Source organism: Strix aluco, chromosome 22 (assembly GCF_031877795.1).
Source record: "Strix aluco isolate bStrAlu1 chromosome 22, bStrAlu1.hap1, whole genome shotgun sequence".
NCBI lineage: Eukaryota > Metazoa > Chordata > Aves > Strigiformes > Strigidae > Strix > Strix aluco.
Window position 1 is genome coordinate 3535124 of NC_133952.1, and position 12382 is coordinate 3547505.

Consider the following 12382-nt stretch of genomic DNA (forward strand, 5'->3'; position numbering starts at 1 on the left):
GCCCCCGCTCCCTTCCACCCCCGTACCAACGCCCCACATGTACTTGATTGCAGGGTAGTGAGATTTTAATATGACTAGAAGCTGGAGATGTTCAAAACAAAATCCCGTGTCTAAAAATGTGGTCTTAGCAGAAGTCATAGATATGGCTGGTTTAGGTTCATTGACAAAAGCTCTAGGTTTTGCTTTGCTGTTGTTTTAACTAAGGGTTTATAAATATGCAATGACCTGCACTTTGAACTAACACAAAATTATACATGTAAACATACAGTTTTGCAATGTGGTTGTCCACAGTCCAGTTAAGACAAAAGTTTTAGTAATATTAGTTGATAATTGTATAAATGTCCTGACTGCATTCTTGTATTATACTCTAATTGTTTGCACAATTCAATTGTTTAGATATAATTGGAGTGGACAAGTTCTACTTTGTCATACCTGATGCTCAGAAAGCAAGTGCTGGTTTGCAGTGGGATTCTTGAGCAGCTGAAATATGGTGATGGAATTTGGAACTTTATCTGTCAGTACAGGCGAAGATTATGCATACGCAGTCTTAGTTCAATCTTCTGATAATGTGAGCATGGAATCCCTTAAAAAATACAAGGTAACACAGTATTTAGCTAGCAACTGCAAAAAAGTTAAAGTAGGTACTGTTGTTGCAGTATTTGCCACACACCTGATGAATCTGAAACTTGAGGAACAACTGTGAAAAATACATTTTTAATGTATCCATGGAGTTCTGCACCTTACTGTGTTTTGTTTTTCTCTGCCAGAAATCAGGATCACTTGTTAACTAACAGCTGTAAGGATAAAGTGGACTGCATGGTGAGATTTGGAGGTACCGGAGATGATTCCTGTCTTGGAATTTTAGAAGTTCAAACTATTGTAATTTGTCCATAGATCTATTTTTAAAAATTCTTTTAAGTATTTTATAGGCACTCAGTCTTTCTCAGATTCTTGTAGGTCCTTCCCCATAGGTGAACCCTTACTTGCCTTTAATCCCTAAAGAATCAAGTGGCTTTTTCTTTAAAGCCTTTCATTAAGCACTAGTTACGAGTTCCATGCTCAGGTTTGGGTTTTTTTTTTCATGTACACAAGTGAGTGCTACTATCTCATGGACGTGTTTCACAGAATTCAAAAGCTAGTATAGAATATCTAGGATAAGCATTAATATTCAAAAATGATACGTGTATATTAAATAAAAGCAGAACAAGTTCTTATTTCTGACCCATAGCATGGCTCAACTCACCACTCTGAAGCTCTCCTCTCCTACTACAACCAGAGTAGCTGCATCCAGGTGGCTTTTCAGGAGCAGTCTGTGGCACATATGATCCCCATGGCTGTGCCAAGCAGCATCTGGGAGAGATTAATTTGCATTGGTGAAAATCCAGCCAAGGACTGTGCTAGGTGTGAAATGCTGTGAGATAATCACTGTCTTCGCTCCCTGTTTTATTTACTTGCATAATATGGCCACGTAAAGGCATTTACCAGTACCAAGCCTGGTAACTCTTAAGGATGCTGTATGTAAAGGTTGAATTCTCCAGATAGTACATGGCTAACTGCTTTTATTAAATGAGCATTTAATTTCTATTAAAGTATCCTTAACAAGAATATAGGTGCTTGATCATCGCTGCTCTAGTATTTTGGGAGTTTTCAGTTTAAATGTATACAGCAGAATTTTAACCTTGCCTTGTTTGTGAACATTACAGGAATTTGCATTTTCAGTTTCTTATTGAATAATAATTGACATTGAATAGGGAAAATCTGCTACTGTTTGTGAAAGAGAACTGGGGGGGGAAAAAAATCTGGTAAAATGTTGCTGAGGGAATGACTGAATCATGAGGCATAAAGCCACTTAAATGGCATTGAGTGTGATACTACAGTGGGAAGAGCTTTGGATATTTCCTGCATGCAGGTACGGAGTGTGAAGGTAGTTGAAGTTCAGCTGGTATAGTTTACTTGCTTTACTCCCTTTTGGAAAGAATGGCTTTATAACTTCTTTTTCCATAGTGGTTGTTTTCCAGAATTCTTGAAAAGTAGGAGAAGTAGAAAAATAGTGTTTCATCTCACTTTTGTCTCTCCTTCCACTCTTAAACAGTCTTACAGAAATTTAAGAAAGAAATAAAAAGCGGCAGTTCTGGGTGAAAGATGCCACAATATTGCTGTTCAGTCCTCCCAAATACTGCAGGCAGTTGGGATTCCAGATGTACTTCTGATCCAGTCAAATCTCCTTTGCATTTAGATGTAAATTGACTGTAGGTCTGCTTTGTCTGGGAAGTCTGGCTATGGTTTTTAATTAAACTAAATAAAGCATCTTTAATTACTGTAGGATGTCTTAATTTACTTGGGCCTTTGCGTAAGAGTTGCTCAAGTCTCTTAGAACTGGAAGACCTAACGTTTAGATCCTAGATCAGTAAGATCAAATTAGTAAAATTCTAATAGTGAGCCTGGAAAGTTAAACCCACTAATTCCCAGTGGGATTGCTTTACTCTACACGCCTGTGTGAGGGGAGGGCAGGACTGCAATGCCAGCGTGCTAGCCAGCCTCCTCCATTGCTGGCCTGTTGTGGCTGGCTTGCACAGCTGGATGGAGAAGTGTTCTGGGGGTTTGGATTCCAGAGTTAACATGCTTCTGTGGAATAAAGTAGGCATCAGAAGTAGCTGGTACGTGAATATTGCATCCTTTGCTTTCACAGAGCACACCTCTGCTGGAAGCTTTTATTTCCGTGGGAGCAGATGGGAGATTTAACACAAAATCTATATTGTGGAGTCAGGAGCTTACTCTTCTTCAGTGGCAATGCAGGGAGTCTGATATTAAAGAGTTGAAATGGAGACTGCAAACGCTTCTCATTTGTAGCTGTTGCTAGCTCCTGAGGGCAATATCAGGATGACTGATGATTTGTGATTCCACACTCTCCCTCAGAAGAGAAATGTATTAACAATGTTGGGTTTTATGCAGCAATAAAAGTCACGGGTCTGCCGTTACCGTGAGACCAAGGGGAGAGAATCTGTACTTCACCTTTTAAGGAGCAAGTCTGTGTGGGCTATGTTTCATTTTACTATGGCTTTCATCCGTAAAGGTTTTAAGGTGTTACCTCTGTATTGCTTTAATATTCCTCTTCGCAGTAACAAGGATCATCTCTTCTAGTTCTCCTGGCATTCAGTGCCTGTGCTTTAGTACTATGTAGAGAGGTATGTACCTGGCTGGAGGCACTCTGTTTTAAGGCTACAAATAGAAATCTTTTCATAACACTATTCAGCATGCTGTCTTTCTGCCTATGAATATTTTAGTTGTGAATGGCAGAAAATAGTTTTATGGGGTGTGGGAAGAAGGATGGGGGCGTGGAGCACATACTGGGAATTTCCCAGCAACTGACATATGAATTTGTTCTGGCCATCAGCAGTTTAGAATCACTTCTCCAAAAGTTTGCCACTTTCAAAATTTTGCTGGAACAGTAGGGCTGCATTATGGTAGCTGTCAGTTTTGACTTGCATTTTTCTACCGTTTTGTTCTTGCTGCTGGCAGTCACTATTAGCCATTGCTTGGAATTGAAATGCAAAGAGCATGAATATCCTTTTGGTGAAAGATGCTGCAAGGACTGTGCCCCTGGTAAGTCATTTTCACTGGATGTTGTTTATACTTGCTCGATGTAATATCTATCAGTTAATAACCCACATGTGGTAGAAAACAGCTTGATGGAAATACCATTGAAATGTAGGAGGCATAACGTAGAGAAAGATTATTTGAGGAGACTTTCATTTCAGTCTAGACTGATAAAGATTATTTCTATAACATGCTAAATTTAGGAATCCTCCTCTTTGAAAGAGCTACACGTTCTTTAACTTCTTTTGTGTGGCTCAGCTTCCTTAATGTGTCGGTCTGGTGCATTTTCATTGTGGGAGTATTAGCTGAGAAAAGATGGTAGCATTTATGTTACTGTTCTTTACCTATCACATAAAGAAGCTCAGAAACCTTGCATAATAATCATGGAAAACTTTAGGGGATTAATTCTATTGCTGAAGATGTTTTTTAAGCTTTCTTTTATAGCAGTGCTTATACTACTTAAGACTCTGGGTTTTTTTAAGGAAAAAGATATGCTTGATTCATAGACAGAGATTAGCAAAGCGTAACTTGGTATGAAATGTATTTGTTTCCTCCTTTCTTATTGCAGAAGCTGAATGAGTCTGAATTCTGGGTTTTGCATGCATAGATGTAGTTTTTTTCCACAATCTGAGTATCTCTGAAGGCAGTGAAGTATTGAGAAGCACAAATGCAAAATGTCAAACCTCAGATACTTTAATAGTTGGGATTTCATTATAGAAATGGCTTAGTGATGAAGTATGCTAACAATTAACAGGTAATATTGCAGTTCAGGGGAATTGCCCCTTAACAGAAGAGGTGATTTTTAGTACAGTCAATACTGACTGTACTGAAAGAAGGGTATATGTAAGTGCCTAAAGAGAGTGTAGATCATGTCTGTAAACACAGTTGCAACTTAAAATCTTGTGTACGGTTTTATGTGCATCTTTCAGAATAGTTAAGTTCTCTTCCCATAATTAAGTGCTACACAAAATGGATATGGTTTGAACTGATGCAGTAGTATTATCTTCAAAGATGCTAATTGGAATAAATTCAACCTTTAAGACTTGAGGCAGTTTATTATTGCATTGTTCTCAGAACTATTTAAATCTGAGTGTTTGTGAACTCAATGTAAAGAAAGGCATACCTGTATGCAGATACAGATCATCCTTTATCTCTAAAGTTTTTTGTTCCTCCTTAAGCTGAAAGAACTTCTATCAGCTTTTTTGCATTGTTAGCACATCTGCTGCCGTTGGGGGGAAATGTTTCTTCATAGTCTCTTCCTGATTGTGTAGATCCTAAAAATGTAGAAGTTTTTGCATTTATTGTGGTCACTGAAAATCTCCTGTATTTTGCCACTGATAGCACTCAATAAAATGCAGAGAAAACTACAGTGAGCAAGAGACTTGGTGCTCACTGTTCACCTACAGAATGGGAAAATGGAGAACCAAAATGAAAGAAACAGTCTATGAGAATAAGGACATATTTAAGCTCACCTGTAAAACCCTACTCATTAAAGCTGTCTATAGTTCCTGCAGCCTGCGCTGTATGGAGAGAAACTAGTGAGGTAGAAGGAACATGTCTGACTTCCCAAAAATCCACTGTTAATCACTGCTGTTTCAGTGTGGGCAAGTTGCTTTGCTCACAAACCTTCTCAGCGTAACACATCTTAACGTGTGTAAGTAGTGTGTATCGTACAGGTTGGAGTTTGTGCGTGCAGGCATTCAGAACTTGTTTCTAGATGCAGCGTGTGATACAGACGTACTGTGTGGAAGAGCAACAAATGCCTGCCTCACATCTTGTGCTGTCTCTCGCTTTTTATGAAATCCACCTAGTAACCTCTTTGTTGTTGGGCGCAATACAGATGCATATCAAAATACAACCGCGTTCCTTCATGCCTAATGGGCTTTCAGAATGCCAGCAGAAAGATACTATGAACGTTTCTTCTTGACTGCTTCACTAATGAATTTTCTGCAAACTTGAGCAGATCATTGCCATCTCTTGTACCTGTTTGGCATTACTTTGGGTTGAATTGCATGACTTATCTCATAAGGGGAGGCAGGATCTGTCATAAAGCCATTGTATTACACTGGAGATCAGACCTCTTGCTATGCTAAAAACCTGCTTTTTTTTTTCCTAATTGACGTTGGCTGCAAACTGTGATGTCCAAACCATATGAAAAGGTGGTCTGGAGAAGTAATATTTGGAATCCACTGGGGGAATCATTTGAGGCATTGCCTCAACTCTCAGCAAGTCATCAGGCCCCTGCTAACCCGTCGTAGCTCCTTAATTTACAGTGAAACAGTCAAAACTTCTAGGGATTCTGGTGCGTCTAAATCTGCTGAACGTTTTCAGCCAGAGTTGTAAGTGGAACTGTCGCTTTCTGGGCACTCTTTCATTCTAATGCATGAAAATGAAGAGAGTTTCCTTCCGATAACGATCATTTCCTCCTTCTGTGTGGTCTTTGTTTTAGGTGAAAGAATGAGAAGCCGTTGCACTGCAAAAACAGACACAGTCTGTGCTCCCTGTCAAGATGAATACTTTAGTAGTGAGCACAACCACAGCTTCTGCAAGAGTTGTACCATCTGCAACACCAGTAAGTCAGCTGTGTAGCGGTCATTTCTTGATACGAATGTGAGGCCATCAGTATGCTTTCTTGTCTTTGCACGCTCCTCAAAGGCTGGTGTCATAAAGCCTGTCACTTGAGATGACCAGGTCCCAAGACTGAGTTGTTATTTCAGTAGCTGATATCTCCTGGTTGGTACTGGTGGTAGAGCCGTCAAAGGGAAGCAGGCTTGTACTGCCTGAAAACTGGTGTCTTCAGAATTGTTAATAAACTGTTCTCTGCAGTTGTTTCTACACACAACGGATAGGCACTGAGTAGTTAATTTTTTTTCTTCTTGTCTCTCACTTGCCATTTATTCTGTTGTTGCTAGGAAAGGGAAGCGTGGAAGTAAAGAAGTGCGAGAAGACCTCTGACAGAGTTTGCATGTGTGTTGCAGGGTACATGCCAGATGTCAGGTACACGCTGGGAAGTGGTAAGTTACTGATATGTCACACTCTCCAAACGCCTGCATCCGCTTCAGAGGAGAGGGTTATTATTTCTAGTGTAAAAGCTGTTGTCATTTGTCTCACTGGTACCTCCACACAAGTGTTAGAGCAGGGTAGTTGTGCAAACTGTTGCTCTGTGATTCCCAAGCTGCCAGAAATCTTAATGCTCTCCTTGTTAATATCCATAATTAGCCAGTAGAGAAAACTGGAAACCTTGCCAGTTGCAGACTAAAATTAACCACTGAGCATGTTGTGTTACTTCTGACCCAGTAACTATGATTTTAGAAGCTACGTGGGTTTCGTTGGATCTGTTCTATTAGCTAGGCTACTAGTATATGCTATTAGTGTAATTACTGTGTAGCTGTCACACAGTTATGTTGCTAACTGAACTCAAATTCTGCCTCTTTTCTCTTTTTCCAGCATGCTTACCGTGTCCTGAAGGTACTTACTCCGTAGGGGGAAATGAAAACTGTCAGCCTTGGACCAAGTATGTATCACTGATCCAAACATGTGCAGAGCAACATTTTGGGTTTACTTCTGTAGCAGCTGATGCCCAAATCATGGTGCAATGAAACAGTGTTCCTCATGACTCTCAGGAGCCTCGAACAGTCTGTGTGCTGATTTGAAGCATACGTCTGCCTTCTGTCCTTTCTGTCCTTTCTCTCTTCACCTGTTGCAACAACAGTATTCTCAGCCTTTTTTTTTTTTTTTTTAAAGGTCTGGATGTTTTGTTTCTGTAGCAAAAGGTTCCCTTTCTAAATGCAGCTGTGCTTCAAGGCTGTTGTATGTACAGATACTAAGAAAAACAGAATGTCATTTTTTTTCCAATAATAACTTTGATTAGCTTAGATGTTCTTCACATATCTGTAGAACATAGGAAGGGTGAAACCTGAGTTTGTATTGATAAAACAAGGATTGTAATGTTCACTCACTCGTTCCATGGAGATCACTTGTAAAGTCATTACTGCAACTATTTGGAAAAACTACACTTAATTTCTTTTACATCTCTAGCTGCAGCGTTCTTGGGAAAAATACTCTTCGACCAGGGACAAAAACATATGATGCTGTTTGCAGCAACCATGTCACACAGCCAGGTATCTCTCAGAGTGCAACACCTGCTTTGAATCTTTCCACCACTGACCACAAGAATAATACATCGACTGCAGTGTTCTCACCACCCAGACCCAGTGTGATTCCTTCCATTTGCCTGGATAAAAACAGCCCCACAGAGACTAACTGGGGTAAGGAGAAGGGATGACCAAGTCTAGTCTCTTATTTACTAGAGCTGGTCAGGAATTTTCACTGAAACTGATTTAATTGCAAGTGAAGTCATGCTGCTTCTCAGAAGCCATACCTGTATTTTACACAGTCTTTCAGTGAGACACGCGCAGGATTCCAGATTTCATGCTAGTCTGTTTGGCAGCTGGGACTTTTAGGCTTTGTAGTTCAGGGGTGCTTCTGGAGTTCTAGGTTCCCTCTTTGGAAGCTGGAAGGCCGTGGAAACGCCAGCTAGAACCATGAATCTTTTCTAGTGTATTCTTTTTTTTGTTCCAGGGTCTTTATCGCTTATCCTTATTTGTCTGATATTGCTCATGGTGAGCGGAATGTCCATCCTCCTGTTGATTATCCAAGCAGCCAAAAAAGAGACCAAGAAGAGGCCTTATAGAAACAACCGTCAGGGTGAGTTTCTTTTTAATGGGAAAAATGTATAGGAAAGAGAATAATCAGGGCCTCCTATTTGAACTTTGATAATTGTTTTAATCATAATGAAGTCTACCTGGCTAAGTAGCACAGTGTCATCTGCTGTTGATACCAGTGGTTGATCCTCTATTTAGCCCAGATGCACTGGAGGTAATAGTGTCTGGAGTTAGCATTCTTACAGAGCACGGCCTGCCCTGCTTGTTGCCATGCAGAAGGATTTTCTCTCTCTCTTTCTCTGATTTTTAACTCCCTTCTAGCTTTTTCCCCCCTTAGTCGCAGCAAAAAGGATGTAATGATTTTGTGCAGGGAGTTCTATTCAGTACAGAGAGGGTTGAGGATCAACAGTCTTTTAAAAAGTATATTGTGAACTTTTTTGCTTATATAGAAGTGAACTGTTTTGAAGTGTCTCCTGCAAACACAGAAAAGGTTTGACTGAGAAGAGCTGAACTCTGTATTCAGAATTAAATGGCAGCTCGGCCCTTGAGTTAGCCCACAGCTGCCTCATGTTCCATTCACAGAGCAATGGCGAAGTGTATCTTCACTGTTCCCTACACTTGGTGTTTCCTAGCACTGGCTGGAAAGATAAGCACCATCCCAAATGTCACTCATAGGTGCCTAGTCATCCATGAAACTAGAAAACTCCCTGGCTTCCCTCTTCCTGCCTCTTCTACTCTGTACAGTATTTTTGTTATTATTGTTATCTGTCTTTCAGGAGAAAGGAGCTGCCGAATGCCTATCCAGGAAGAACAAATTGACTCCAATTCCAGTCTCATCAAAAGCTGACTCCACATTACGTTACTGTTCCCTGCATTTTTGAGCCGATTGATTGCAACAAGTAATGTGGCAGCATTCCGTGGCTATGTGTGTGGGTGTGTGTAACTGTTTAATTGCACTTCAGTTCCTTTGGGTCTCATTCAGCAGCCCCTTTGGCATTAGGACCCAGGGGAGTAGCTGTTCTTGGTGGAATTGCGTGATTCTTTCTCTTAGGCAGATCCTGTGTTGCCAGGACTGAGTCGATATAGTCCTCTGTGCATTTCTAGCCAATTCTGTATGTAGTGATAGGCAATTGTCTTTGGACTGAAGAAAGTGTTTATGAAGCTGTCAGAGCTGATCATTGAGCAAGCAGAAAAACAGGGAAATCAAAAGACCTGCTTTATGACAGTTTATGTCTTGTCTTACAATTCTGAGATGCTAAGCAGAGCATGTCTCCCTTATCTCAGGTTATGTACCTCTAGTGTTTCAGTCTAGTTCTCAAATGAACTCTCCTCACTTTAGGTGGAGAATCTCCCCCAATGAACCTAGCCAACTTCCTTTGTGCTTCCATTTTTTCAAGTTAATTCTTCTTGGTCAGGTGGCGTGGCATATGTCAGCTGTGCCTCTAGAGGCAGTTGTCATTGCTGGTAACTCGTGCTGGCCATGCTCCAGAACAGCACTGGAATTCTGGTGCTAGCTGTTAAGTGACTGTTGAGAGATGGCTATTCCGTGCCAGTTCTCTCTTTTCTGTATTTCTTCAAACATATCCATTGAGAAAAATGTCATGTTAATGTATTGAGCAGTATCCTCGTTGTCAGGCCAACAAATGGAATTACTCATGATCATCAGGTAGCTCCAGATCTCCAAGTGTTTGGAAATCCAATGGGGATCTTTGTGTGCGTGGAAAGTAGAATACATGGATTGTCAGAAGGCAAAGGGAATGGTAGTTTCTGATTGGAACATTATTAGTGGAAAATAGTTCAAAATGTGGGAAAAAGTAGAGTACCACTTGTCTGCACTGTTAACTTTAGAAGTCACCATGTATAACTAATGTTTGATCTATAAGCCCATGTGCAACCAACGTATGTGCTTCCTCTTGGTGGACATTCTGCCAAATACCCTGGTGTGTCTGTCATCAGCAAGGCTGCTTCGGTCAAGCTTGGACATCTCCACAGTAAAATTCTTTAGCTTAAACCACTTTTGTGGCACTTGATTGCTTGCTGTGGATGGAGGGAGAAACCCACAAGCAAGTTTGGTTCTAGAGAGTGTTCTGGATTTGGGGAAAGCCTGTTTATGTCTTAAGTTTAGGAGCACGTACATGGACATTGAGATTTTTTCTGCTGATGAATGATAATTTTGTGATGGTTTAGAAAAGAGTAACTCCTTGGATCTTCTTTGTTGATAAGAGGCAAGAGTGGAATCCTTAACACAGTGCTGGCGATCTGGGCCTTCAAGGGTTGCATGTGAGCAAAGACGTGCAAAGATCATGTAACAATGGATAGATGCCTAAACCATGCTCTGACCTGTCTGGATGATCACCTTGTGCATGCTGTCAGTGGAACCTGTGTTCAGAACTGAAGAAGTGTTCTTGATGTGGTCTATATGCTGTTAAAATACCTGGTTCTTTGCCTGTACACTATGTGAGATGAATTTTACTTCTGTAACGTTCTTCCAGAAGTTAATTGGGCTGTAGTTTTGGGAAGCATTCAAATTTTAGATGGTGAGTTCAAAATCTAAAGTGTCTGAGAGAAACCGGAATTGTTATTGTGAATAGCTTTTGGTGTAAATTAAATACCTCAGTGTAAAAGTTCAAGAAGTAAAATTGAAAGTTATATAATACAGAAGTGTTTTTCACTTCAAATATAGCTCCTTGGTAGATAGCTCATTAGAGATAAGTGTTTTATATATGCAGTACCAAAGCATATGCCAAAATATGCAACAGGAAATGTATTCAAGAATACAATTGGTGTCTAGAAACACGTTTTTAAACATACATTTTTTTATATGTTATACATATGGTGTACTTGGCAATAATTTCCTATTTTGAAGTGCATATACAATGTATATAAATATTTGTATTGTATACGAAGTGTGATAGTGACTTTTTGAAATAAATTGTGGTAGCAGCTAGGTGGACATGTATGATGTGTATGATTGGAGAGTACAAATGGGCAAAAAGTTATTCCCGTGTGTATAATTCTTAGAGAAAGCAGGATCACCAAATGGTCAATCCAATGGTTTTAGCAGGCTTTGCGTTCATGTGCTGCCTTGCTCCTGGCTTTCTGTGCGACGTGAGAAAGCTGTGTTTAGTGTTTTTCTCTGTAAATCTGGCCTGGCAGCAGTTCTGCCCTGAGAGTTGCTGGAATGTTCAAGATGTGACTGCTTGGCCCCTTCAAAAACATAGAGCCCCTGTTGTGAAGTTGGAGTGTGCAGTGACCTAAATGCTGTCATCTTGCAGTGAATTGGATGACAAAGTGCAATGGATCAATCTGAGAAATGGATTCCAGGGAACACCCAACAAATTCTCAGAAACGATGCTTATCAAGTTTGTAGACTGCACTTGAGAGAAAGTACCCCATTTCCCTGTAACTGAGCAAGGTGCAGATAACTAATGATCTGTCTGAGGTTGTGGGTTATATGATGAAAACCCAGCCTACGGGAACAGATGAGCTGTTGGCTTGACAGAAGTGCTGCTGTGGCAGCAGAGGTCCTCTGTGGTGTGGGCTCATCAGCTGTTTCCACGAATCTTACTTGTTTTGTGCTCTCTGGCTCAGCTGCACAGGAAGATCACTGTGCTCTTGTGCCTTCCCACAGCCTCCTGATCAGGAGATTTCCTGCAAACTAGGGCATGGGGTTCTCTCTGGCTGAAGAAGGAACTGATGCCAGCCCTGGAAGTGCACAGCAGAGGTAGGGTAGCTGAGGTTCAGGTTGCATTTCCTCGGCAACATTTGGAAAACTGAAGATTCAGCATGTGTGTGGCCGAAGGCCTGTAACAACGAGCCCTCACAGGCTGGAATTGCTGCCTTTTGTGCTAATGCATACCTGCGAGCCATTCTGAGCTGGCTGTGCTGCTGTGGGGCTGTGCCTCGTTGGAGACAGTGTGCCGAGACACAGAATCCTATTAGAAGAGTTAAACCATAATAACATTTGATAGGATTGGAGGCATTTATGATTTGAGTTTTGTGGAGCATTTGGGTGTTGGTAGATTGTAGGTTTAAATAAACTAATCTAGGTATTTCACTCTAAATAAAGGAGTAACAATTTTTGTTTTAGTTGCCATGTTCAGTCTCGTCACTCTTCTGTG

General features: G+C 40.7%; 2 protein-coding genes across 5 annotated transcripts in view; both read left to right on the forward strand.

Annotated features, from left to right (window-relative positions):
- The first annotated feature begins 16 nt into the window (after positions 1-16).
- On the forward strand, positions 17-11208 carry TNFRSF4 (TNF receptor superfamily member 4). Of its 4 annotated transcripts, none has more exons than XM_074848410.1 (8): positions 17-3185; positions 3520-3603; positions 6047-6169; positions 6510-6611; positions 7045-7111; positions 7636-7865; positions 8179-8304; positions 9038-11208. In XM_074848410.1, the coding sequence occupies exons 3-8, from the start codon at positions 6055-6057 to the stop codon at positions 9106-9108; spliced, it is 711 nt and encodes a 236-aa protein (XP_074704511.1). In that variant the 5' UTR covers positions 17-3185; positions 3520-3603; positions 6047-6054; the 3' UTR covers positions 9109-11208. The 4 variants fall into 4 exon arrangements, with proteins under 4 accessions (XP_074704511.1, XP_074704508.1, XP_074704509.1 ...); XM_074848407.1 differs by having other exon boundaries at positions 17-832; XM_074848408.1 differs by having other exon boundaries at positions 17-3603.
- Positions 9133-12382, forward strand: part of TNFRSF18 (TNF receptor superfamily member 18) — a 20841-nt gene continuing 17591 nt past the window's right edge. The window contains exon 1 of the mRNA XM_074848411.1: positions 9133-9194. The gene's annotated coding sequence lies outside the window, so the exon portion shown is untranslated. The remainder of the gene's footprint in view (positions 9195-12382) is intronic.